Here is a 23,857-nt window from a genome sequence, read left to right on the forward strand (position 1 = left end):
TTAAAGAATAATTTATGATAATTATGTTGTATGAAAGGTTTTTACATAAATAAAGAGTGGATTATTGTGAAATGATTAAAATAGCTTTTGAAGCAACGTACCAAATTCCTGTAAATATGGCGTCTTCGTGCGTGTTCGGCAATGTTCGTTTTACAACAAAGAAATTTTGTGGAAAGACGTTGGCAACCGCGAATTTCCAAACATTACATATGCAGACCTGCCAACTCTCACGATTTTGGTGTGAGGCTCACGATTTTAAGGTCCATCTCACGCCCTCATGCCAAAATAGTGTTTCCTCACGATTTTTCGGGGCCCCAAGATTTTGTTTGTAAAAGTTACAAAACAAATTTTACGAAAGCTTACAGTAACGAGTTTCCATCAATACTAGAGTCACGTAAAGGAAGCAATTTTTCGTTTTGTAGCGTGTGCCGTGCTTATTTTTCTATCTCGCATAGTGGAAGAGGATACATTGTGAAACATGTCTCTACAAAAAAACACAACTAACATGTGAAATGTATTGCTTCCAATAAAAAAATTAATTTTGCTGTGAACAGTGATAATAGTGTTACACAAGCAGAATGTTATTTTACATCTTTTTTAGTTGCGGCCCTGCATGATCACTACATGACAGCGCTAAATTATGTTCAACTAAATCTGTAACCTATAATTTGTTGAAATAAATTTTGAAGCAGAGACCATGTAACATATGTACAGGTATGTCACTTAAATTTAAAGATCCTCATTTGTTGCTTTTTTATATCTAACCTGTATTTATGGGCCTGAAAATTTTTATCGAGGACCTCATGATTTTTTAAATTTGAATGTTGGCAGGTCTGCATATGAAATGTTCTTAACATTTTCTGTTTGTAAACGTAAACAATCGTTCTGAAAATACTGTGTTTTCTCGTATAATCGTCGCACATTTTATTGTAAAATCAAGTTTTAAAAGTAGGGGTGCGACCATTATGCGGAAAAAAAAATTTTGTTAGGTAAAGTTATTCATAAAAACAAAACCCGTTCATGGAAAGTACGTTTATTTAAAAAAAGGTGGAGTATACAAGAGCACGCTAAACAATCTATATTAATAATTCCTTAAACCAAAACCTTTCTTCAACTTTAATAGAAAAACCAAAACTCTAACGCGAACGCAAGCCTTTTGAATCTGACGTGAACTAACGTGTCGTAGTACACACTTTCCACGAAAGAATGCGTGCTATCAAATGTAGTTAACTTGGCGCCTGACAGATAGCGCGCGTTGCATCCAATCAGCAAGATATAGATATTCGACTACGTGCGAGCGCTCTATGCGGGAAGCAACATAACCAAACATGAATGATGCGCTGGCTACATTTTTGTAAGCGGTACGCCGCGTTAACGCAATCGGATAAAGAAAATACAGTTTAAAAACGTCTTTAAAAGAAAATTTACACTTCAGACAACTTTGTATTTCCGTTAATTAAATAAATAATTGGTAATGACCGAAACAAATTTTAGATTATACCTACACCGCGGCAACGCAGACGATCAGATAAAGGAAATAACGTTTAAAAATGTCTTTATAAGAAAATTTACACGTCAAACATCTTTTTATTTTTTCGTTAATTTATTAAGTGGTAATGACCGAATAAATATTAGATTTCTACTTTAAAATACATAGTTTTATAGGGAAAATATATCTACACAAAGCGCTCTGCATCTACTAGCGGGACCAAAAACATAATGCGACGTTTACGCGAGAATTTTTTTGTATCCCAATTTTGACAGCCTAAAATATGGTTGTGACGATTACGCGCGTGCGACCATTAAGCGATAAAACACGGTAGCTGTGATATTTTAGTACAAATATTTCCGTTAAAAATATAAAATTAAATTACCGTAAATGTTAACACGCGATTGTACACAAAGTACAAATATTAATTGTGTAATCAAAGGTTGCCATTTTAGATGCTTCAACATTCACATTTTTACTCAAGAACAAATATTTTAATTTTCAACTTTAAACAATTGTGAATTACTGCAATATTGGGTGGATTTATCATTTTCTCCGTGTGAGGTAATGGAGTTTTAGTAATTATAAAAAATCGTGAACATTTTGTTTAACAATGTTTCTACTGTAGCTTTCAGCTTGGAACTAATGTTTGCGGTGCTGACGTCTTGGGTGCGAAAATAAGGCAACTTCCAATTTTCTCATCTCTTGTTCATTTAAAAATGATCTCCTTATATTCGGACCAATACGGTATTTACGTGGCTGTGTTTTATTTTTCGTGGTGGTTCCATGAGCTTTTGTTTTCACCAGCTTCTAATAGACATGTGCGAAGGTCTCTTTTTAAATGTGAAGCGAAGTCGAAGCTAAGCTTATATTGTGCGAAGGAATGTCGAAGGAAAATCGAAGTCGAAGGTTTCGAAATAACATAATTTTTAATATAAAAAAATTGTTACATATGTTTCATCATGATTATATAGACTAAAGAAAATTCCATTGTACCAAACGTCTTCAAAAAATGTATGTATACTTCATAAGTACTGTTAAATGTCTTAATCCACAGGAAATATAAGTACTTTTCATTTATTTAAAATTTGTAAAATTCATTCATCTGGTTTTCATTAGTAAAGTTAAATTCCACCTGGCTTTGAAGCGTGTGAGCCAGCCATTTGAGGCTTGAAAATTGTCAATTAAAGCCTTAGTGCCTCCATTCGTGCTTTTTCTTGCAGTGCTGTGCCCGAGTTGGGATTTTTGTCAAGGTCACTATAGATACATTTTCTATATCTTTTCCTCTTCTGGTGCAGTTTTGCAGCATTTTCTTCAATTTTTGCTCTGTCTTTTATTATTGTGGACAGAGTTGTTGGTGCAATATTAATGCATTTTGCAACATCACACTTTTTCTTGCAGTTGTCAACAGCTGTAAGAATCTCTAGTTTTTTTGCAATGCTGATACCCACACGCTTTTGGGTACTCATAACTTCTACGGGTAGGCCTACCTACATTTATGTTGCCGTAATACACTAAGTATAAAAATATAAACAGGTTATCCACGTCGTCACGTCGCCATTAAACAAGCTTCAGGAAACGTCACAAAATGTTTGGAAACTGTGTGCCACTAGATATGTTAAATAAATGCATAGCTGCCAACCATTACGGATTGTCCGTAATTATTACGGTGTAGTGACATATATTATTGAATTACGGGTCGGTAAGAAAGTATTACTGATTTTTTTTTTTTTACAAAAACCACAAAAAGCCGTTTACGTATTTGTTTACTATAGAACGATATCGCTGACGCTGTGAGTACGATAGTTATCGCTGTCGATATCTTGCAATAGTAGCGCTGTTGCGGCGATTTTTTCAAGCAGTCTTGGCGTCCTTTTTGTGTTAACTGTAAACATGGCCGTTATGTTTGGATTGCGTGGGCCGCGGGTCACTTATTTTACCGTTTAAGAGTGGCATTGAAAATATGATGATGCGTGCTGCTGTGTGGAGTGAAAGTTCTAGCAAAAGAACACCTGTATTACAAAAATACCGGGACATTTATGCAAGTAAATGGCCGTGTTTTTCACGTTCATCTGTGTCTGAGAATCACATATTCTGCAACGTCTGTAATAGTGATTATTTTGTTGCCCACGGAGGTAGAGACGACTGCCGAAGACATTTTGAATGCAAGAAACACCGAGATTATGCGAAAGTAATATCAGACAATAAATCAATTTCGTCTTTTTTTGTAAACAGTGACGATACGGATGTTACGAATGCAGAGTTGTTGTTCACTTCATTTCTACTTGAGCATAATATCCCATTATCTGTCTCCGACCACGCAGGAAATTTATTTAGGGCTATGTTTCCTGATTCAAAGATTGCGCATAAATATGGTTGTGCTAGAACCAAGACGAATGCATTGGGTTAGCACATGGCAAGTGAATCAAAAAGAGAAATAGTTTCTATTTGCAGCAGGTGCCGTTCTCGTTGGCAACTGTTGGAAGTACTGATTCCAATTCTGTGAAGCTGTATCCTTTGGTTGTTTTGTTTTTCTATCCAGCTCGAGGTCAGGTATCTGTTGTACTTTTGTCGGTTTTGGAAACTAGTGACAACACCGGGTTAGGAATTTTTTCAGTTATCAATAAAGAGCTCTCTTCTCTCAGAATTCCATGGGAAAACTGCATTGCATTTGCTTAAGATAATGCAAACACAATGACAGGTGAAACAAAAGGAGTAATATCCTTTGTAAAAGAACACCACCCTGCAGTTGTAATGCAATGCTGTTCATGCCATTTAGTACATTTGGCAGCTCAGAAGGCATCCTCACATCTGTTAGTAAATGTTGAAAACTTCTTAGTGCAACTATTTTATTACTTAGAAAAAAACAAGAGGAAGAATACTTTGAAGGTGTACCAGGAAATTTGTGGGATGAAAAGTCATAAAATTTTGAAGTATGTAAGTACACGTTGGCTTTCTTTGCTTGATTGTATTACTCGGGTTGTAGAGCAGTGGGAAGCCTTACAAATGTTGTTCTGTCATGGTCCTCTTCTGAAAGTGGATTCAACAAATAAACAGCATTCAATGTTGAGGTCATTAATGCAGGATCCTGTCACAAAGCTGTACTGTTATTTTTTGGAGTCTGTTCTCCCAGTTTTTAATTCTGTTAATGTGTATTTACTAGTGATGGGTCGAATCCCATTTTTCCCGAATCCGAATCTTGAATTTGAATCCCAAACAGTACCTCGAATCCACCCCTCGAATCCGAATCCAGATCTCAAGGGTTGATTATAAAATAATTTATAAGTTATGAGAAAAAATTAAACATTATGCAGAATTATTTAACTCTTTAAATTTTTATTTAAAAAAAACAAGGATTTTGACACGGTCTGGATCAACACGATTTCATTTTTGGTCACATGTTTCCTACAGTGCTGAACAAACGTTCAAAGAACACTGTCGCAGGTGGTGACAAAAATATTTTTTGGACATTTTGTGTAGCCTGGGTGAACATGCAGACTGAGTTTTCCAGCATTCGAGGATGTTTATTTCTGGATTAACTGTAGGATCACGTAAGAATCTGGTCACTTCATCAATTGCTGTAGAATTCGACTTGGTGGATTTAAGGCATTCAGGCATTATCTGTGAGTACAGTGATTCATGTATCCACGGAAATCGGAAAACGAAATTCAACATCCGACGGAACAATATTTTGTAGTTTCCAACTAGACATTTGTTTAAAGTCCCAAATGAAGATAAACGCTTTCCTGAAATATTTAATGGAAACTGAAAGGCGCCATCTTGGCTTCAATGGTTTTAGGTAAGGGTGTGCGGGAATAGGTTTCTGTACAGCGGGAAATTTTCGGGAAAAATAAATTATTCCCGCGGGAAACGGGATGGGATCGGGAAACTTTAAAAAAAAAAAAGCAAATTTTTAATTCTAATATGAGAAGATGGCCATTCAAACGTTTCTTGCAAAGTTAGTTGTTTTTTTTTTGCCGCTATTTTTTCAGCGGCGACTTCATATTTTTTAGCATCCTCAAATTCTTTTTTTATAGAAGGATGTTTATTGAGATGTCTTAGTAATCCAGACGTGCTACCATGCTCGCATCTCAAAAAATTTTCACACGAGACACACTTTGCCAGGGATTTACTGTCTTTCAGACGTTCAAAATACTTCCAAACACTTTTAGGTTTACAAGTAACAAGCTGATCGGTTGCGACCTCCATTATTTGTAGGCTGCTAGTTTGTTTTAATATACAACGGCATCGAAAATAGGAACAGATACTTTGCACAAGCCTTAATAACGTAACGTCAGCCGACAAAGCCCGCCAAACTAAACAGTAAACAACTATTTTTTTTCTCCCAAAGCAAAATCATAGATGTTTAGATACTCGTGAGCAGTGGTGTAAAACTACGTGATTTCATATTTTTCAAAGTGCCAATACAGTACTCTACATCGCCACTGCTATCAAGTAATGCGAACGGTTACGCTTCGTTATGTAACGCACGTCTAGTATTTCTTATAACTTTGGCGAAAAGGTTGGATTGCGCATGTGTTTTATTTGTGTCTAAGGACACACAGTGGTTTTAGGTTAAGTATTCGATGTTGACGGCAATAACGTTATATGACTGACTATTCACGTATCTTGCAAATTTGTACCCTTGAAGAAATATATTTATGAACGCATACAATATTTAAGGTACTCCATGTACGTTTTTTATATTCCAATTAGATATGTGTAAACGATTATCATAATTCACTGCACACCACAGCTGTCGCTACGATCGGCATACGTTTAAAAGATGTTTTGCGTTTAAATAGTACGGAAAACCTTCAAAAATGTACGAATCCATAAAAAATATTGTTGTAAAAACAGTTTGAATTGATAGAAAACACTTCCACATGATTAGTAAACATTTGTAAATTTTTAAAAAATTTCCCGAAAAATTCGGGAGTAATAAAATTCCCGCCCGGCATTTCGGGAAGCCTATTTTCCCGACTTTTTTCCCGAAGCGTCGGGATCCCGCACACCACTAGTTTTAGGCCATAAGAAATATTGTCGTGCGTCTTTTAATATTAAGCCTCACTAAAGCATAGTGATTAATATGCCCGAAGTTAAAAGTGACGGGGTTTTTTCTCTAGTTTACCCATTAAAATTCTTTATATTAATATTAGTTATTTTTCGTGTTGCTCAAAATGATTGGCTAACAAATTCATTGGTTGGCCATCATGGAATTCTCAGTCTACACAAACCAAACTTGGTCCTAAAAAAATTCATAAATAGAACGTGTATCAGAATATTTAAAATTGAATCACGATTAAAATAATAATTGTATAATGTATTAATTTTTGTCATTCATTATTTCCTTGTTATTACTACATGTGCAACCGTAACTTGTGATGAAAGTCGGCATTATTGTTGTATTACTAAGTAACAGATTTCTCGGTAAAGTTATTTAAAAAAAACAAGATTCATATTATTAGTCTAGATCCTAAATGTGCTTTATTTTATTTTTTAGCATATTCTGAGAATACATCTGTGATTTATGCCTTATTTAATGCCAATGTAGCGACAATGCATCCATGTTCATGAATATAAAGTAAGTTTCCCAAATCAGTACATGCTTCATAATTTTTTTATATAATAATGAATTAAAAGTACAATACAGTAGAACCTCTTTAATCCGTGATGCTCTAATTCGGGAATCGGATAATCCGGGATGATTTAAAAGAGCAGAAAAAAAAGAGTAGTAAAAATTGTCAGCGCTTAAAATTAACGTCATGCGGGCCGGCTCTTTCTCTCTTCGGCTGTTGTAAATGACCGTGAACTAATGGCTAGGCAGGACTATATTTTTTTAAGCTGAGACACTAATTCGAAGACGGCCGGCCCTTACCATGAACGGATCATCCGGTTTTATTTATTTATTTATTTATTTTTTTACAGGATTTCATCGGCGGGTCCCAATTAACACGAATAATGGGGAGTTTACTATTTTTTATCCATCTGCTGCCAAGGCACAGTAAGCCTCAGGAGATGTTACGTCACATGACCTTGGCCTTAACCCAGCTGCATGCCGGTGTCTGAGAGGCTTGACAAGACCTTCCGGGCGTTTAATCTCTAGTCCGTGAAATTCGGTAATCCGTGATTATCTCGGTCCCGACCATCACGTATTAACGAGGTTCTACTGTACCTCAATAGGATGTGTTCCAAGGAAAACGTAAACAGGCCAAGTAAATTGTAAGCATTTAATTTTTTTAAGTACTACATTTACATCAATATTTTTCCTCGAATCCCGAATCTTTTCCCTCAAATTTCGAATCTTTCGAATACTAGAGAGTCGGTGGAATTCGAGGATTCGAGGATTCGAGGATTCGACCGGCCCATCCTAGTATTTACAGCAGGAAGCCCCAGTCATACACATCTTGAGAAGAAAGTTTGTTGGTCTTCTGACAGACTTGCTTATGAGTAGGGGTGTGAAATTATGGTTTTATAATTTAGCCACTTTCGTTTCCAAAATCAACAATTTCGGTGTTTTGTGTTTTTATAGGAATTTGCAGCAGAAAATAAGGATAAAAATATACGTAGTTTTAAATTTGTAACCATGTACACTGTAATGCTATCGGAAACAGTTTAAACTGTTTTAAATGGACTATTAACTTTATGACTAGTCAATAAATTTACATAGTTTCACCACTATACGCATTTAATCTCTGTTAAAAACAATTTCTCAAGTGGTATATTTGCAGAGATAAACGCCTGTGTAGTTTTAATGATGAACTTTTCTGTCTTCTCTCATTTTTTTGGCAACAGTAGTCACGTCTTCCATCGTGGCTAAACGTTTGCTGCTGACACCAGCTGCACTTCCTAACCTAACTTTAACGTGGTGTTTACTGTTGACGTTTTACAACAGTGTCGCGCCTTTCGTGGTCAACTCTACAATTGCACCACTTGCAAATAAAATCTTGTTAGAAGCATATAAACCCTCACATTTAAATTATTTTGCTCGGGACTCGGCTGTAGGCTTTAATTTCGGCATTGTTTTGAAGCAGCAACGTAACGTGTGTACGTGACAAAGGACTGCCAGTATTTACGCGTAGCCAACGTTACCAAGCCAAAGTTGTAATAAAAATACCAGTATCTATAAGTGCTGGTAAAATAAAATTACAATGAAATTGTGTTACGTTTTGAAGAAACTAAAGGTATATTAACTCGCGCGAAATTAGTTGGAAATGGACTTAATATTTATCTTTTTGAAATTAGTTTTAAGTCGCGTTCATGGAGTTATGTGTTCTCGTATGTTGGCGATTCTGCTAAATCAAAGCGAACGTTAGAATGGAATAATATTTATGTTGTTACCTCAGTGAACGTGATATTTAACCATTTATCAATGTTAAAAATGCTAAGAAATTAGTGCGTTCATAAAAATAAAAGAATGTATATATGTATAGTATTTTACAACGTCAAAACATGTTCACCGATATAGCTGATTTACGATGTATATTGTTTTTCAGACTTAGTAGTTTAAAAAACGGATTTTCGTTTTATGTCGTTTTTAAGTCCAATTATTGCGTTATTTCGCGTTTTTTCGCATAAAAATGGTTACACCATTTTTTCACACCACTACTTATGAGGTTTATCAAACCATCTGCTCTGAAACTTGGAGCCACTTCAGTCACAGTGGTTGAATTTCAGAAGGTTAAAAATCAAAAGTCTGATTCGGAGCTGGTGATTGGTGCGAAAACTAGGGCATACTTACAGGAAAAGTCTGTAAAAGATATAGAAGTTAGAAATTTATATTCTTCGGTGAGGGAGTTTTATGTTGCAGCTTGTATTTACATTTTGAAAAAGTTTCCTCTTACTGACGCATCCTTAAAACATGCAGAGGTAGCTGACATTTCTGTTAGGCAAGATGTTTAATTTACTTCTGTAGAGTATTTTGTCCATAGATTTCCAAAACTTATAGAAGAAAGTCAGCGTGACAGGCTCGAAGAAGAGTTTGCAGCCTATCAATTCGAAAATTTCACAGACAACATTGTAAATTGTTCAAGGTCTGATGAAAGTTGGTGGAAAATAAGTCAGTTGAAAAATGAAAGTGGTCAAATTAAATACAGTGCCCTAAGTAAAGTAATGTTTGCATTATTGAGTGTCCCTCATAGCAATGCCTCCACAGAGCGAATTTTTAGTTCTGTGCGAAAAAATCATACTGAATTTAGGCCGTCATTGTCAACAGAGTCTCTTTCTGCACTTCTAATTCAAAAAGTAAAGACTGCATCAGATGGGGAAGTGTGCTTCAAAAAACATTTTTCCCAAAAACAGTTGCAGGCTGCAAAACATGCAACGAAACAACATCTGACTTCAAGAGTTTAATGTTAGTGTAAAGTGTATGACACAGACAACATTGACATTTTATGTAAAGAGTGTAATTCATTTCAAAATGATATCAGAAGGCCTATGCTGAAAAATATAGCTTAATGTATGTTCTGTAGTGTTATTAACAAGGGTGTTGGGGATGGGGTGACTAAACACTAAACACCCCCCCCCCCCCCCCCCCCCCCGACCTCCACCGGCAACTCACCACTCACTCACCACGCCGGTGTCTGAGAAGCTTGACAAGACCTTCCGGGCTTGTAATCGCTAGTCCGTGAAATTCGGTAATCCGTGATTATCTCGGTCCTGACCATCACGTATTAACGAGGTTCTACTGTACCTCAATAGGATGTGTTCGAAGGAAAACGTAAACAAGCCAAGTAAATTGTAAGCATTTAAGTTTTTAAAGTACTACATTTACATCAATATTTTTCCTCGAATCCCGAATCTTTCGAATACTAGAGATTCGGTGGGATTCGAGGATTCGACCGGCCCATCCCTATTACAAACAAATTATAGGTAAGGTCATTGTAGCAGAAAACAAACAGTAACAAAAAAGCATTAGTAGTCGTTGGCCATCGTATAATCCACGTTTTATATACCTAGTCAGGTATGGCCGCCATTGGTCAATATCCATTGCTACAAATTCAAACGCAAAAATACGCATTTTGTAGGATAAATATTATAATCAAATTGGTTTTTTCTTAATAGAAAAAGTTAAGCGTGTTCTTATTTACAGTCAAACCTCTCTGAAACGACTCCTCACGGTTCCCAGGAATAGGGTGTAATAGAGGGGGGGTCGTAATAGATGTTTTCCGAAATTTTCAGTTGATTTCAACCCCCCCCCCCCCCTTTAAAACCGCTACTCACTTAGAAACCAGCCGTACAATGGCAGAATGCTGTCACTCACAATGCTAGACGGCTTTAAACCCACTTCAACCTTCATGACAAGTCCGTCGCCCTACAGGCCACTCTAAAGAAAATATGTCAAAAGACAGTTTATTTTTACTGGTTAGTTTACATGTATGTTTTCTGCTTGCCATAGTTAAAACACTAGAACCCCGGATTTAACGAAGCAGTGATTTTACGAATACATTCTCGGGAACCGTCAAAAAATTGGACATTTTGACCAAAATGTGAAAATCAGAAAAAAAATTTAAAAAAAATGAAAGATCGTTAAAATCTGTTAATTTTAACACACAGCGTATTTTTGTGTCGGCTTTATTACTTCCAAAAATGTTCATGTAAGAATAACAAAAAAATAATGGGACATTTCCTGTAAAAATATGGCAGCTGTAGGTTCTGCAACGCGAGTGGGCGCACACTAAGCTCGCCTGGCTGGCTGGCGGCAGCGGCTTCATGACGCATAAGCTCACACCTTCCTCCCATCGGTAGCATTCTTCAAGGCTAGCTTATCCCTTTCTGACACACAAACCATCTAGTGTCCTCCCTTATAACACCCCAACTTCGCTTCCTTTGAAAAACCTTCAGTGAGAAAATGCTCATTTCACCCTCCCTTCTCCTGTAAAATTGGGCTATTATGAATGGGGTACTAAAGTGGTGAGGGAGGGGTCAAAATATGTCACTTTTCACACCTAGTTCGAGTTCAGTCATCTCTGGCAAGGAATTTACAAGCTTTCAAACTTAAATATAAATGAATTTTAACAGGGTGGCCACTCACCGGGAAAACCGGGATTTATCAGGGAAATCACGTTGATTGGGAATTATCAGGGAAACGTCAGGGAATTTTTTCAATAACCGGGAATTTTTTGTGTCATGTATATTTCCGCAGAGCTGCCAACCATTACGGATTTAACACGGAATTACGGAACATCGCTGGTTTATTACGGAAACGAGGCTTTGTGCTGCTGGGTAACGGAAAAAAATTCCGTTTCTGGTGTGCGTGTTTCGTAAACGCAGTTCGAATACATCACGTGGTTGCGCAGATAACGGAACTAATAAATGTGTGCATGTACTGTCGAAATAAGTAGATTAATTCTTGTGTTTTGTAATAGAAATGGTATGGTATTATTTCTGTTGTACGATACAACTAGTACATATTCTCGGACTTTTCGTTTGTTAGCTACTTACATCACGATAATTTTTGTACGGTACTTTGGCTAACCTGTGTTGTGTTAATTACTTAATTGAAAGCCATTTTTTTTTCATCAAAGTGTTTTTGTCGTTTCTACAGACGTGAAACCATTTTATGTTGTTCGATAGTGTTGTGTTCTTCAGTGCCGGTTGTAGAAATGAAGCGTGTGACAGAACAATGTGTATCTGGGGCAAAAAAAAAAAAAAAACGTTATTCTTCAGAACTTTCGACCAAACTATTCAAAAGAATGGCCATGCTTGTCATCTTCAAATGTTTTGGAACACCACGCGTTTTGTAATGTATGCACGTGTAACTTTTCGATTGCACATGGTGGAAGGGATGACTGTAGACGGCATATTGAATCAAAGAAAATGCAGAACATTTTAAAGCCGTGACGAGCAATAAATCTATATCGTCGTTTTTCGCTACATCTGAAGAAACGAAAGTAACAAACGCAGAGTTATTATTTCAAGTTTTTTGGTAGAACACAATTTACCGATAGCAGTAGCTGATCATTCGGGTAATTTGTATAGGGCTATGTTTCCGGACTCAAAAATTGCACAGAAATACAGCTGTGTGATAGAAGAAACATCTGCCTTAGTGGAGTATATGGCTGGTGAAACTAAATTGAAACTGTTGAATATTTAGTAAGTGGACCATTTGCTTTAGCTACAGATGGGAGTACTGATTGTACTGCAGTGAAGATTTATCCATTAGTTGTTTCATTTTTAAATCAAACACAAGGTAAAATTTGCACTGTACTGTTATCCCTTGTTGAGAGTACTAAGACTAAGAATATTTTACAACTAGAAATGTTACCCTTCAAAAATGAATGTATGAACAGTTATCAAAAGTTGTGTGAAAAAATGTTTGAGCGCTCGCCACTGAAATACCCCATTACTAGGGACAGGAAAAATTCGCTGGTTCAATGACCTGTAGGATGAACTCCATAGTTCTGCGTACTCTCGGTGAAATGCCACCCACTCATTGGCTGCTGTCTTGTGAGGCGTCCCAACGTAGCAGCCTCAGATTCGATAAAGCTTTGGTCGGGTGTTTCTCATTGGCCCAGAGTCATCCAGGTGAGTAGTGAGCCAATAGCAGAGGCAGCACTGAGGTATAACTATTTGTATTTTAGCCTATCGCGAAATGAATTCGCGAATTTTTCCGGTCTCTAGACATAAAACAAAACACAGACTGCAGGTCATTGAAAGGGATGCTATAATGTAAAGTGACATTTAAAATGTATTATGTTATTTAACGAACTTCCGTATGTATATAATGAAGAAAATACAGCAGGGTGCTAAAATATGAGTAATCTCTTTATATAATATTATATTTTTTCATCAAAAGTATGTTTTTTTTTGTAATTGTAAATATCAGGGAAATTTTGAATTTTTAATCAGGGAAAAATCAGGGAATATTTTTGGTGACTGTGAGTGGCCACCATGTTTAATAGCAAGGGTCCTATGAAAAGGTATATACCGAATAAAATCAAACTGCTGTCACCAAACAAAGCATAAAATGTTCCAATGCGTGGTCGCTTCGTTATTGCTGGCGCGAGAGGCGAGACGTGGAATGTTAGAAGAAAGGAAAATGCGGGGGAGATAGACGGCAGCCAGTGTGTTTCCTGCTTGGGGAATAAGTGGCATAGCCTTTTTTTTTATGCTGGGTGAAGTGACCTTTTTCTGTCAACCCACGGGAAAATATAATTGCTTGAGCTGTCGAAATAAACATCGCTGCGGCAGTTAAAACAAGTCCAGTCGGTCGCTGTGTATTGTCAACCGATAGTAATCAAAATCAAGAGAAATCCAGCAGGTAGCTTTGCCTTAACTGCGTACCACACTAGACGCAATAAGCTAAACGTAAACACGTTGCCACAAAAACCTTTATCTGCACCCTGCCAGTAAAGGGACGTGGAATGGGGGTTGTTAAGCGCTGACAGCGGTCGACAGGAAGTACTAGTATCTATTTTTTGATATGCGCTGCCTACGGCAGTACAGCACTCGGCAAGAGAAACGCAGTAACACGTTACTCACCACAAGAAACTTATTTTCTGTCCGATTTTCTTTGGATTTTCGGCAATTTTTTCACGGTTCCTCGAAATTGGGTTGTAATAGAAAGGTGGTCGCAACAAAATGGTTTTACTACTCTTCATTATTCCGCATAAATGTTATGTTGCTACACCAAACACACAAAAAAATGAAATTTTGTTTATACGAATGAAATTTCAGTCTGCACAGTTACCAGCACTGCAACTGCCATTTTACTCAACGAAATAAAGAAAACACCTGTAAACAATTTCCACAAGACCTGTCGTTAGACAAAGCTATAGAATTGTGAATGATATGAGAAAATGTTTAATATTTTGTGTATTAATATCGGCAAAACAATACGTATTAACGAGAAATTACCGTCCAGGGCTTTGAAAAACGTACATTATATATTAATTTGCATGGCGTTTCAAGGGACCGGCGGCTTTATACGTTATACTGGATTGTACGTTAACAGGAGGGACGTACTAGAGAGAATTTGCTGTATACATAAACGGGAAATTACCCGCCGCAAATATATTTTGGCTGTATATATGGTATATTGATCCAAATAGTGGGCCAAACGTTTCTGGCAAAAATCTTACGACTTTTTCACTCGAAGTTTATTTTTGTCGAAGCCAAAGTCGAAGGAAAAAAATATCTTCGATTCAACTTCGAATACTCGAAGCTTCGCACACTCCTAGCTTCTAATGTAATTTACAAAGTATTTATACATTCTTATTAACATAACTGCAATGTATTTTTATTGTTTACAAAACCGTTAAAATTAACTGTTTCAAATATTTTATTAAATGATAATTTTTTTATATACTCGTTTTGAGTATTGAAGTTAGTTTTTCCGGTCAAATATGTTTGAAGTATGTGCCGTGTATTAGGGATTTAGGCACGTTTTATTTAAAATTTTGTAATCTTAAATATTTTTGAAAATATATTTTTTTTCTTTTCTTTTTCTCTCGTCTTATTTTTCTTTACGGCCAGGCCCTCAGCCTCTGTTCTCAGAGGCGAGCTGATTCTCTTTCCCAGCCTCATGCTAGGCTAGCATTCTGGCTAATATTTCTCCCGCCTCCAGGCACGTCGGGGCCGGTAACTTTATTTCTTCGCGTGACCACTTTTGCCTAGAGAAGCTTTTGAAGCAGTGCTGAGCCCTGCTAACTCTGTCACGAATCGGTATAAGGTTCACTAGCAGCAAGACACGACAGGAGCACCCCGTGGGCCTTGTGTCCCACAGACCATGCATTTTTTGAAGCCATCCTCCTCCTCCTGCTCACCCACCACTTTCTTCTCAGAAGTGTGGCTAGGGGCGACGACCGCACGGGTACGTTAACCGAAGTCAAGGCCATCTCAGGCTTGACAGCCGCAGTTACGATTCTGGACTTTAGCGACACCTAGCGACGGCTGTGGTAACTAATGCCACTTGTGAGGCGTCGGCAGCGCCGACACTACCGCGCTCGCGCGGAGGTAACGACAACCTTTCCCCTCCTTATGTCTCAGGCCGCTAGGTGGCACCACTGGTTACTCCATTAACCCCCTAGCTTGACACTCTCGTCGGCCACAAGTCGATTTATTAGTACTTCTGCTCGCCACCAAAAGATAGCGCCTCAGTCGCGCAGTCACTCCAGTAAGATCTAAATTTTTTTATGCCGGACACCTTCGGGTGGACTCGGTAATTCTCGGCTCAGAGCCTAACCCCCCTCCCATTCTCTAGAGACCCCCGCGCTTATGATATTCTGGTGATATCCCGTGCTGAACTTACTTCGGTGCGCGCCTCCTGACTGACTGGTACCGTTTGTATCTGCGATCTTCGGCGAATCATCGACATTGTATATTATGTAGTCTTCTCAGACTAGAGGGATGGAGTCCCTAGCTAAAATTATTAACCAGTCAGTAGTTTAGTTGAAAGTAGAGAAACTTAGTATTCTAATATAAATTATTTTCTAATTAATCATGATGACTTCCGTGGCTACCGCGATACGTGGTTCGAGTCTTCGGAGACGAGATACCCTCTCCTGAGCGCCAGGACCAACACCCTGTTTGGTAAGTCTTGACGTCATTCCCCCCCTTTAATTTCCCTCTATTGGCCTTTTGCGCCATTTAAGTATACTGTCTGGAAACAGGTCTAATTCTTTGGAATTTGGACTTCTGTTTCAGACAGGGTTCCAAGTTTGGGGCAACCAAAATCCTCTGCCAGGACCCACTGGAGTCGGTTCCTGAGCAGAATCCAACATCATTAGGCCTACTACCTCGATCACCGTCTACCTACAGCCCCGGGTGATACCCGCATAATTCTATCTTTTTATTCACGAACTCAGAAATAGTGTAACCCAGTTAAGACAGCGGACAGTAAAAAGCAGTTCGAGGAGAAGAAATTTATATTATGTTTTGGAAGGAATATATGTACAACCTTTAAAGTTACCAATTTTAATTTCATTCTTGTTTTTAAATATTTTAATTTTTGTTATACATTCAGGGCCGGCCCTATCGTATATAACGTTAAGGAATATCATGTAATAAGTGTAATTGTGAGTTATGTAAATAAGATCACTTATCAATGAAAAACAGACTTTACTAAGGAAAATTTAATCTATAAAAAAGAAAGAACAATGATTAATAAAATAAGGAAGTCTATAGACGTAACAGTTGTTTTTATTTATTTAATATATAATAACGATCCTTTTACTCCCAAGTATTTGTAGGGAGTCCCTAAATTTTCTTTGTTTACTCCTAGTGTCGCCTCTGTTGTTGACTTTTATAGTTATTAATTGAGGGCCCCAGTAATCAAAGCTTCCAAATCTTTTAACCTTATTATTTAATTATTCTTTAAGACACTTGGGGTATTACAAGTACAATGAAAAAAATTTCCCATGCTACACATTTTTTTTATCCAAATTTTTCCATTGTGGTAACCGAAAGGAAAAACAATAGATAACAATTATTAAATATTATTATATATGAAATAAAAATTCATGTCCTCAATAACACTTAAAAATACTAAGTGAACTTTTTTTTTTGTGGTTTCATTCACAGAAAATATCTTGTATAAACTAAATATATGAAAACCCGCCATTGTTCAGTGTGGTAACATATAAAAAATCTATATATTACAACTATTCGACTTCGAAACTATTCGCTTTCTATTCAAAAAATTTTACTATTCGATTCGAAAATATTCGACCATTAAAATCCACTATTCGCACACCCCTACTTAAATGTCACATAAATGTATTTGACTGAAACTGATTTCTTTCCCTTCTTATAAGTTTTTATTAGGTGTTATGGACTCGACTTACACAATTTGCGAGAGTGGGTACATGGACGGTCCGTGGAATCCAGTCCGGTACAGTGCAGGAGTTAATAAAAGTTTTCCATAACATTATTGTGCATATACAACATATCATGCTCATGAAACTAACGTAATGTATAAGTTATTTGAGTTTAAATGTTGTAAGTTATTAGGAGGGTAGATGGTTACACACACATGCAAACATTTGTTTTTCTATGTTTTCCATTATTCAAAAATTTGGTGTTTTAACCCACTGTGAATATAAACCAAATTTCCTGAATGAGATTCATTTGATCTGACAACTACTAGACATCTGCGAATTGTTTTTTTTTTTTTTTTCAGTTCGAATCGAATTTCGAATTCTTTTTTCGAATCGAATTTGAGAATATTATTTAAAATAACATAGATCATTAAAAAATTTTAACTTACCACCTTTGAAAAACTTGTCACATAATTCACAGTTTAAATCAAGTAACTAAAATTAAAGTGAGACTACATATATTGAAGAAGCACAACCCGATTCTCAAAAATTATAAAAAAAAAAAAAAAATATATATGTTTGTAGCACTAACATAAAATCATACTAATTACTGTATTTTGTTACAGACTGGCAATCATTAGTGTATTGGAATGTTTGACAGTTTTAGTTGGTTATTTTATAAAGTGGAACATGGCTACGCACTTTATTTACAGTAAAAATTATTTCCACTTTTCAAGGGGTCAAAGTAAAAAAGTTTAAAAAGCGGGAAAGTGTAAATAAAGGAAATAGCATAAAAAGTATCGCAGCTTACCTTATTTAGCATGTTTGACTTTCAAGGATAAAAATGTTAATAAAAATATCACAGCATAAGGAAGTTGTACAAAAGAAAAATAACAAATTTACCGTTTTTATCGCTTAAGCATCGCACATTTTATTGTAAAATCAAGAAACAAAAAAAAGTAAAGTAATCCATAAAAACAAAACCTATTCATGGAAAGTACGTTTATTTAATAAGTAGACTTTGCGAAAGCACGCAAATAATTTAAATTAATGAGTGATGTAATAAAACCATTTTATTCAACGTATAAAAAAAAAGAAACCCGTACCAAGAACGTGATTTGTAACTATACACATAACGATTGTGCGGGTTAACTCGGTTGCTGACAGAGCGCGCGTGCATGCAGTCTGCGAGCTATCAATATAAATCTTCGACTACGTGCGCGCGCTCTATAAGGAATACAGGAATCAACACAACCAAACTGGCACTGCTTACATTTTTATAAGCGGTATAAAGCGACTCCCGAGACGTTAAATATAAGTTTAACTTTTAAAAACGTCTTTAAAACACGATTTACACATCAGATTACTTTTTAATAGGATTAATTAAGTTAGTAAGCAGTTTTATCAGAACGAACAGCGTAAACAATGGGAATTTATTGCATTACATCAAATGAGGTTAAAATGGGACAGAAATAAAATGGTTCAAATAACAGGAAAATATAAATAACGGTAACGTAAATAAGGGGTTTCACTGTATAATTTTTGTAAGTGGAAGATGTAATAGTCCATTTACTTTTCTTTTAAACATGGTTGGGGGGGGGGGGGGGGGGGGGGGGGAATTTCTTATATTTGTGTATCTGGGCCAGATTTTGCAAGTTGAATTATTGTCAAATGAATTCGATTCGAATATCAAAAAATTGGAACTTGAATTCGGAAATTTCGAATATTCGCAGAACCCTAACAACTACCCCAGTTTCTAGAACACTTAACATTTTGGTTTCATCAGCATACTATTATTCCACTAAATTTGTAACAATGTAATTTAAGTGGTTATGGACAGTTTTATAAATTTGGTGTGTTTTTTTTTAATAGGTTTGTTTGGATTATTTTTATTTGTTTACATTTTTATAGACTGATTGGTTACAGATGGTACACTTCTGTACGAGCGAGTACCAAACAAACCAGAGGCGGAAAAAGTTCCACTTAACAATATCTCCTCATCTCTTCTGAAGCGACGTGCTTTTGAAGATGTCAATGGAATGGATGGTAAGCATAATAAGCATGTTTATATATATATATATCCCTCCCCCCGTCTCCCACCATCCTCTTCATAGTTCATGGTTGTATCCATGTGACTATTTTTTACTGCTTATGAACATAGATTCAGGAAAAGACCATTCTCTAACACCGCTATTGACACACGTTTACCGTTTAGGGGTGTGTATTAAAACCATTCTTTCAACTCTAATCTAAGTCTTAATACAAAAATTAATTAAGTCTTTGCCAAAGCCAGAGTTGAAAATTGCAATTAGCCGGTACCACAGGTTGCCTCAAATAACCACGTTACATCTGACTTTTAGTGTATTCTGCTCTCCGAAAAAACCTCCAGAAACTTCATAGTTTTTTAATAGACCCTATGTGGAAGAAATTATTCTTTGATTAGACTCTGTCATAAGCTTTTCATACCCCTAGTGCCATCACATATTTAGCATTTACATGTATTGTTTATAATACTTTGTTGATATATTTTCCTCTATTGTGATGTTCAGAGAAATAATTGCCTAACAAATATTGCAATTTTGTCTTTTTTCTGTTTGTTGGCTTCGATACAGATCTGGATTGGGATGAGGGTGAGTTGTAAAGACAGTTTGGTGAATGTTAATTTTTGTTGCTTTAGTTCTCTTAAATAGTTGATAAATACCACAGCACTACCTTTCAGATTTTGCGTTCAGATTTTATTGATCGGCCACGCATGTACCTATTTCACAGCAATTTTTAAATGAGAAGTTCCATTTGACATGTTAAGAGTTCTGTATTTTTTTAAATAAACGGTAGCTTTACTTACGTGATTGTGATTAGATAGATGTACTTTATTTTAATGTGATTGTATAGTTGCGTAGCCATCACCGTGTTTATAGAACACCTGCATTACTGCAGCATGCCATAGATTTTACACCGCACTCTATTTTACCAATAAACATGCATCTTAAAATTGAGTTAGTTTTATAACTGATGGAATGCCATCAATTGTAAAACAGATGCCATTTCTAGAGTTCCTAATGTTTCAACAAAAAATATGTCAATTGAGTAAATTCTTTACTATTAACATAGTGAAACGTAAAGGACTGATGTATTGTTGATGAGTAGGGCCTGGAATTTTTCGCGATCGTGAATTTTGCGAAAATTCACGCGAATTTCGCATGAAAAAGCGAAAAGTAAGTACATTCGCGAAAACCACAACATTTCTATATTACACTGCAAATATATCCCCGAAAAGTACCATTATTTGCAGATCACTAATACTCACGCAAGGTTAAAGTATCCTTTAACCCAAGTCTTGTGTTTCAGCATAATTACCTTATTTTTACATAAGCCGTGTTCGTGTATGGTTTTGATGCTCAAAATTGATCTCGGGTATAGTTCGCACTAAGTTTCTTCTCATTTGTGCGCCGGGGTTTGTTCAAGTGGCAACCCCGTGTTTCTCCACTCCATTATGCCAATACCGTATTTATTGAATGCAAGCAAACTCAAACTTTTGCACTCTACGAAAAATAAAAATAATATGATGCCAAATTCTAAACTACCGTGCGTGCATACTTGGCCGGATATGAGAACACATTTATTGTATTTTGCAAAAGTGTATAAAATATTATATCAAAGCTGAGTCATATACGGTAAAATGTAAACAAAACAAACCTGGTTTGTCCAGGTTAGCCAACATAGCTTCTACTAACTTCTCACGTAAGCAAATGCTTCCTTAACGAAGATCATACATTTCCCAGACTGTGAGAAGTTTTGTTTTGTGTAAAGCTAAACACATATGTTAGCGTCTAATGAATTTATCTTACCGTAGTTGTTTATCTTGTGTAACTTCGTAAATAGCAAGAGAATAAGCAAATAATGATTTTGCAGGTACGAAATTAGTCTGCGCAGCGAGATTGGGAGTGTGCGGGCATGCGTGACTATCATGCAGCCAGCATCTGTTGTTGACGTCACGAGCCGCGACAGCGTTCCCAACGTAGTGGCATTCCACTGCTGATATTTATTCGTGCCCCAAGTTTAGTTGATTGTTTTCGTAACAGTCTGTATGTAGTATGTTGCAACATATTTCTGTCTAGAGTTTAAAAATGCAGAATAATACTTTGAGTGCTCGAGACCGAGCATATCAGTATCAGAAACATGGGTTTTATTGTACTGACAATAGCACAGTGATGTGCAAATTTTGCAACTGTAAAGTTTCATGGGAAAGAAAAGATTCCATACACTGAATTGCAGTTTGCTGTCAAAAAACATGTGCGAGAGGAAGATAGTGCTGTAAATATTGTGTCAGTTTTAATGGGACTGTCTTTAAACCGTTCAGAATTTGCAAAGGGTACACTTAAGTCCATCTGGCTTCTGTGTGCAAATTCAGACAGCGAAAGGTTTTTTTCAAAGTATAACACAGTTCTTTCTGATCATTGCCACAGCCTCTCAGGAAAACACAATTACTAAGTGAAATGTGTTTTGAAGTATAAAAGATTGTAAAGTACTCTGCTTTAACACTGTGTTTTCTATAGTTTGCACATATTAATTTTTTTTAAATGTCTGTTTTGTGTAACTGTTTTGGATTTAATTGGCTGTTATTATGCATATTAGTCTATTTCTAGTATACATGGATTGTTTATTAAATATTTAAGCTATTATATTCAATAACTGCAAAATTTAGTCAACATTTAAAATACCGGTAAAATTTCCATTGCATAACGAAAATACAGACTTTAAACCACCGCTTTTCTAATTTGAAAGTACCGCTTTTTGCATACTGAAAACACCAAATTTTCCAGGCCCTATTGATGAGGTATATTATAGCAACTTGTAACATTCATATTGAAAAATGGTTTTGATGACAAATATTATCTTTAAGGTATTAGATTTTTTAAATTACATTTTTTGGCATGTAAGGTGAGAAATTTGTGCAAGTTTACAGAAATTAAAACTCCTACTCATCTCAGATTACATGTCATCTTATGTGAGGGTAGGTCAATATATCTTCTTTACCTCAACGTTTTGTCCTTTAATCCGTCTTGGAGTAGATAGCTCAGTCACAAAGTGTCCCGTTGGAAATGTCAGCATGATGTCCTCGATATGTTGGTTGATTTTAATAATGCTGTACAATACAAAGCAAATATGACTCTTATGGTTTAGTTCTTTAAACACATGTTTCAAGTGGTGCAATTAACAAGCTTGAGGAAATATTTCATGTGTTTGTTGGTAGGAATTAATTATTTTATTATGTATTTGTATTTTTTCAACACTTTATAAATTTATGTTTTTATAATTTTTGAGGTAAAAAATTTATACGTATAAGTTTGTTTCCTTTTCATTTTCCCTTCCTCAGCTTATAGTGCTTAAGCTATTAAAGATGGTTACTGGTATATATTGTAATGCCTCCTACAGATAAGCTTGTCTCTCGTAGGTCTGCTTGTGCCCCAGCCAGGCCCACCTGCAAAACGTGCTCACAAAGAGCCTGTGCCTATCTCTCCAATGATGGGCAGACCAATCATCAACCACCTCAACGGAAAGACGAAAATCGCCACGATGACTCGTTCGGGGAGTGGTAGGAAACAAGTCATATCTTGGATGGATGCTCCTGATGACGTGTACTTCCGATCCACTGATGGAACCAAGTAAGCTGTTGTAGATATTGTAATTTAGACTTCAGAGTACTGAAGTTAGTGTGTTTATGCAATTATTAATTTTATTATAGTTTGGAATCATAAAGAAATGTTATGTAGAAAATGTTGCTATTTATGTGTTTTTGTCTCAGTAAGTTCTTACAATCAATTATAGGGTTAACTCTGAGGCAATAAAAGTTTGACACGGCTATGGGAAAATTTAGTCATCAAATTAAATCAAATAGTAAAATTTTTTAATAACAGTTCTTGTAAAAGGTAAAATTAACCAAATTTTGAAATTATTTATTTTGGGAAATCGATAATGATGAAATACGTACAACAGTATTCAATAAGGTGAATTGCATATACATACATGTATGAGAAACAGACTAAATCAGGAAACAAGATAAGTCTTTTATTGTATCTTTTTGACTAACAAAAGCATTGTTATAAATCATGTATATATTTAAATTATGTGTGAAACAAGAGTTTAAATTTCATAAATGGTTAGCTATAAAGTTGGTGCTTTTAGAATTTCAGGTTAATAGATTTTGGCTTCAAAATTGATTCTTTTTTTATTTTTCATGTCAGTTCAATCTAGTAAAAAATTAAATGATACACTCACCTAGGTTAGTTTCATATTTAGTCAACATAAAATGTGTAATTTTTCTAGTGTATGTAATATTGCATTGGAATTTGTTACAGCAAGTTTGAGTAAGATTTTAGTTTTTTACCAATTACTGTTTGATGCACAGGTATCGTACACATGCAGATATAATAAAAGAAACTGGATAACCTTATTTCAGGGAAAGAATAACCAATATCAAAGTTCACTTTTGTTAGTATTAATAAAGAAACCAAGTCCAACCTACATAATTAAATTGCTTCCATTAGAAAAAGTTGAAAAGTAAAAAATACATTAAAGATAATGAAATTACAATATGCATACAATGAAG

At 35.9% G+C, this 23,857-nt stretch overlaps 1 protein-coding gene across 1 annotated transcript in view; it reads left to right on the forward strand.

Annotated features, from left to right (window-relative positions):
• LOC134530745 (metastasis-associated protein MTA3) overlaps positions 1 to 23,857 on the forward strand; it is a 227,953-nt gene that overhangs the window by 198,748 nt on the left and 5,348 nt on the right. Inside the window, exons 16-17 of the mRNA XM_063365868.1 lie at positions 19,174 to 19,293; positions 22,703 to 22,913. Of these exons, the coding sequence (XP_063221938.1) occupies positions 19,174 to 19,293; positions 22,703 to 22,913 (331 nt within the window). The remainder of the gene's footprint in view (positions 1 to 19,173; positions 19,294 to 22,702; positions 22,914 to 23,857) is intronic.

Source organism: Bacillus rossius, chromosome 3 (assembly GCF_032445375.1).
Source record: "Bacillus rossius redtenbacheri isolate Brsri chromosome 3, Brsri_v3, whole genome shotgun sequence".
In the NCBI taxonomy this organism is placed as follows: domain Eukaryota; kingdom Metazoa; phylum Arthropoda; class Insecta; order Phasmatodea; family Bacillidae; genus Bacillus; species Bacillus rossius.